This window comes from Rhagoletis pomonella, unplaced genomic scaffold (genome assembly GCF_013731165.1).
Source record: "Rhagoletis pomonella isolate Grant_MI unplaced genomic scaffold, Rhpom_1.0 Rhpom_scaffold_00004, whole genome shotgun sequence".
Lineage (NCBI taxonomy): Eukaryota > Metazoa > Arthropoda > Insecta > Diptera > Tephritidae > Rhagoletis > Rhagoletis pomonella.
In genome coordinates, this window is record NW_023458558.1 from 64,950,672 (window position 1) to 64,954,647 (window position 3,976).

A 3,976-nucleotide genomic window follows, 5' to 3' on the forward strand; every position below is an offset into this window, starting at 1 on the left:
TAAGCTGATCTTTTTACTTGACATAATTTATGGTGCCTCCTGTGAGGAATAGAATACTTTTAACCCAAATTGTTTTGACGGTTTATGCCAAAGAGGACACAATTGTAATCGGATTGTGGGCCATTGCATCGATACTTGTGGATTGGCTGGCGCACACGGTTTACGTCACAATTATCACATTGCTTCAGCACAATGACGGAAATAAATCTGAGGAAGTTTCACGCATCAGCAACTTCTCGCCTTATGGATCAGGTCCGAAAGGCAGGAACAGGTGAATTGGACTCCGCGAAGGCTGAACAAATGCTGAAGTCCGGTAGTGGTCATTATGACCGCATGTTGCAGAATCACGAAACATTAATTCGCTCGGCCAAAGACGAGGAGCTTGAGGTACATACATCTTGGTGGCATTCCACTGAAGAAATCTACAACGAGTTATGTGCAAGTCTTCTGCGTCTACGTAGAGTGCAAGTTAATCCTGGAGACTCCGTCATCCAGCGTAAGGGAGATCCGCCTATTGAGTTGAAACTCGAGCCATTAAACATTCCAACCTTTGACGGAGCGCTGCACAATTGGTTGGCCTTTAAGGACGCCTTTGAAACATTAGTGCACAACAGGGATTTACCGCCAGCATATAAACTCGGTAAATTGCGTCAAGCTGTGCCATCAGCATCGGTTCCTCTGGTGAGTCTCTCTCTCTGGTGGTCTGTATTCGGGAGGTTACGAGGAATTGTGGCGAGCATTAAATGAGCGGTATGATAACCCCAAGCAGTTAGCAGAAGTACATGTCGCTCGCTTCCTCAACCTCGCACCAGTGTCGGAGGACTCTGCAAAGACGCTGCTGAATATCGTCGATGTAGTGAGCGAGTCCCTGCGTGCATTGACTGTTATGAAATTGCCAGTGACTGAGTGGGACGCATTGACAGTACCCATTGTATTCTCGAAACTTCCATCTGTAACACAGCGTGAGTGGTGCATGCACTGTTCTCCGACTGAGATAAGCAGCTTAACAGATTTATTGCAATTTCTGGAGAAGAGAGCGCACAGTCTTTCCACAGAGCTTGTACGGGTGCGTCCCGGCTCTGAACAAGGGGTAGGACGTCAGCAAGGGCGATCGTCATCAGCACGTGCAGTTAAATGCAATTTAGCGTCCGAGAATTCTAAGTGTCCATACTGCCAGTGTGCTCACAAGATCATACGTTGTCCAAGAATATTAGATTTGCCACCAGAAAAACGATTTGAGGCCCTAAGAAAGTCTGGTCTGTGCTTTAATTGTTTAGGACAAGGGCATTTATCCAACCAGAGCTCTTCAGGTGGATGCCATAAGTGCGGACGCAAACACAATACAATTTTCTGCCGTGATTCTCCAAACACTGCCGCAGCTGCGGCATCGAAGGCCGCCATGCCTGCCACGTCCAATCCCCCATCGTCGCAGGTTAAGTCATCTACGCCCACATCATCATCTTTATGACTATCCGAATCGGCAATTGGCTGCCATACTCAAGGTGGGCACAGTGATGCCAGATTGTGGGTAATTTCCCTATTTGAGGGATATTTTGCATCAAAAATTATTAAAAGGGAAAAAAGGGACACTTCATATAAATAAGGGATTTTCTTTTGACGCAGTTATTGTTGCATAATTGATCAAAATTTAAGAATATTCGACATTCTTACGTAATTAATCGTTCTGAAGATGTGATGTGGAGTGAAAGGGTATATAATTGTTAAAAAGTATAAGGACAATTTCGAAAATTTTCTTACGTTAACCAATTCAAGCGCTGAGTAAGAAAGAATCTTTTCAGTTGTAACTGGTGTTTCATGTAAAAAGCGGAACAAATTATCTGAAGAAATGTTAAATAGCACATGAATGTGCTTCAATTTTAAAGTCACCAAAAAATTCTTTTAGGCCCTTAGTGAGTGAGCAAAAAAATTAAAGGGGAAAAACGAATGAGTGAAAAAATTCTTAACAGCGGTCGGCCCTCGACAAGCAATGGCAAACCTCCGAGTGTATTCCTGCCATGAAAAACAGCTTCTCATAAAAATACACTCGCCATTCGGAGTCGGCGTAAAACTGTAGGTCCCTCCCCTTTGTGTGACATCAAGGGGACCGCCACAAATTGGAGGAAAAGCACATATGTGTAAGCGCCAAACTATTATTATTATTTTATATGAATTTTACTTCTTTACTACTGAAACATGTATATGTTTAAATTCGTTGGGAATTTTGTGGGATAAATTTTCAATATGTGGGTAATTGAGGGATTTTTTCCCCATTTCCGTGGGATATTTAACAGAGAATGTCTGGCATCACTGGGTGGGCATACCACGCTCCTGGCAACAGCATGTGCGTACATTTCCGGCACTAACTCAGGAAAACGTTTAGCTCGGATCTTGTGCGATCCCGGATCACAAGTAAGCTTTATATCAGAAAGTTTTGCTAACAGTCTAAATCTTCACAGAAATGCGTACGACGTCTTGGTGGAAGGTATTGGCGCCTTCTCATGTACGCGCACAAAGGGTGTGGTACAAATTACGATTGAATCAACACATTCTGACTTCGCAATGGCGATTGAAGCATTAGTTATCACGTCGATTACCTCGGTCATTCCGGCAGCGCAGATCGATGTGAAACGTTATAAACATTTGGCTGGTCTGCACATGGCAGATCCAAATCTTGGTATACCAGGCGTCATCGACCTATTATTAGGGGCCGATTTTTGGGGTCTCATCTTGGAAGGAGACATCATTCGTGGTGGGCAGAACGAACCTCATGCTCAACTTACGCGGTAGGGTTGGGTCATCTTCGGTCCAACATCCACAGCCAACCACGACATACCTAGCTTGCAGTCATATCGTGCTCAGATTTTGGAAGATAGTCGTTTAGATGCAATTTTGAGTAACTTCTGGAAGCTCGAAGATGAGCCTGCGGGCACTGAGACTGTTGATGACGAGAGCGAGCTGATATTTTCGAAGACACACACGCGTACTCCGGAGGGCCGCTACATGGTACGCCTCCCGATACGGGGTGATGCCTCAGAGCTGGGCGATTCATATTATAATGCCGTACGACAGTTTCATCATTTGGAGCGCCGGCTGACGGTCGATAAAGACATGCGTGATAAATATATAGAGTTCATGAGGGAGTACATCGAATTGGGTCACATGGAACCCGTGGATAACCCAGGTGATCACTCCCGTACATACTACATTCCGCATCATGCGGTGACAGAGAAATTCCGCGTCGTTTTTAACGCATCGGCGCGAACTTCTAATGGCGTCACGCTTAACGAAATACAATTGGTGGGACCCAGTCTTCAAGACCCTTTGATTAACATTATACTTCGCTTCCGGAGATACCCCGTCGCTCTTACGGCGGATGTGGAAAAAATGTTTCGTCAAGTTTTGGTAGCTCCAAAGGACCGAGATCTACAACGAATTCTTTGGCGAGAAGCACCGGCCGAGGACATAAGAGTATATCGTCTTAAAAATGTGACATATGGAATGGCATGCAGCCCGTACAACGCGGTACGCTCATTAAATCAGTGCGCGATAGACAAGTACAATCGGGTGAGTGATCATAATCAGGCCATAACCGCACGTAACACCATACTGTCTTCATTTTACCTGGACGATTTTCTCACAAGCTGTGCTGATACTCAGGAAGCAATTACCTTGGCGAATGCGGTGGATACGATTCTATCATCTGGATGCTTCAAACTACGTAAGTGGAATTCGAACAGGTCAATGGTTCTTCAGCATTTCATGGACTCCCCATTACCTGCGGAGCGAGATATCGACGCCCCTATAGCAACCGTGCTGGGTCTACGTTGGGATCCAGTTACAGACGATTTGCTCTTTAAGGTCGCGGTAAACCAACATAGCGGTCTGCTGACTAAGCGACAGGTGTTAAGCGAAGTAGCCCCACTATTCGCCCCAACGGGGTTTTTGGCACCAGTAGTGGTTTCCGGCAAAATTTTCA

At 45.3% G+C, this 3,976-nt stretch overlaps 2 protein-coding genes across 2 annotated transcripts in view; both read left to right on the plus strand.

Annotated features, from left to right (window-relative positions):
• The first annotated feature begins 192 nt into the window (after positions 1-192).
• On the plus strand, positions 193-1,468 carry LOC118738287. Its single transcript, XM_036469211.1, has 2 exons — positions 193-681; positions 770-1,468. The coding sequence occupies exons 1-2, from the start codon at positions 193-195 to the stop codon at positions 1,466-1,468; spliced, it is 1,188 nt and encodes a 395-aa protein (XP_036325104.1).
• An 826-nt stretch (positions 1,469-2,294) lies between these two features.
• Positions 2,295-3,976, plus strand: part of LOC118738288 — a 1,979-nt gene continuing 297 nt past the window's right edge. The window contains exons 1-3 of the mRNA XM_036469213.1: positions 2,295-2,341; positions 2,457-2,783; positions 2,838-3,864. Of these exons, the coding sequence (XP_036325106.1) occupies positions 2,295-2,341; positions 2,457-2,783; positions 2,838-3,864 (1,401 nt within the window). The remainder of the gene's footprint in view (positions 2,342-2,456; positions 2,784-2,837; positions 3,865-3,976) is intronic.

Excerpts from the sequence above, each read along its gene's own strand:
- LOC118738287 (XM_036469211.1), top strand. The coding sequence starts at position 193 with ATGACGGAAATAAATCTGAGGAAGTTTCACGCATCAGCAACTTCTCGC. Across the intron at positions 682-769 it reads CATCAGCATCGGTTCCTCTG|TTAGCAGAAGTACATGTCGC; the intron begins GTGAGTCTCTCT and ends AACCCCAAGCAG.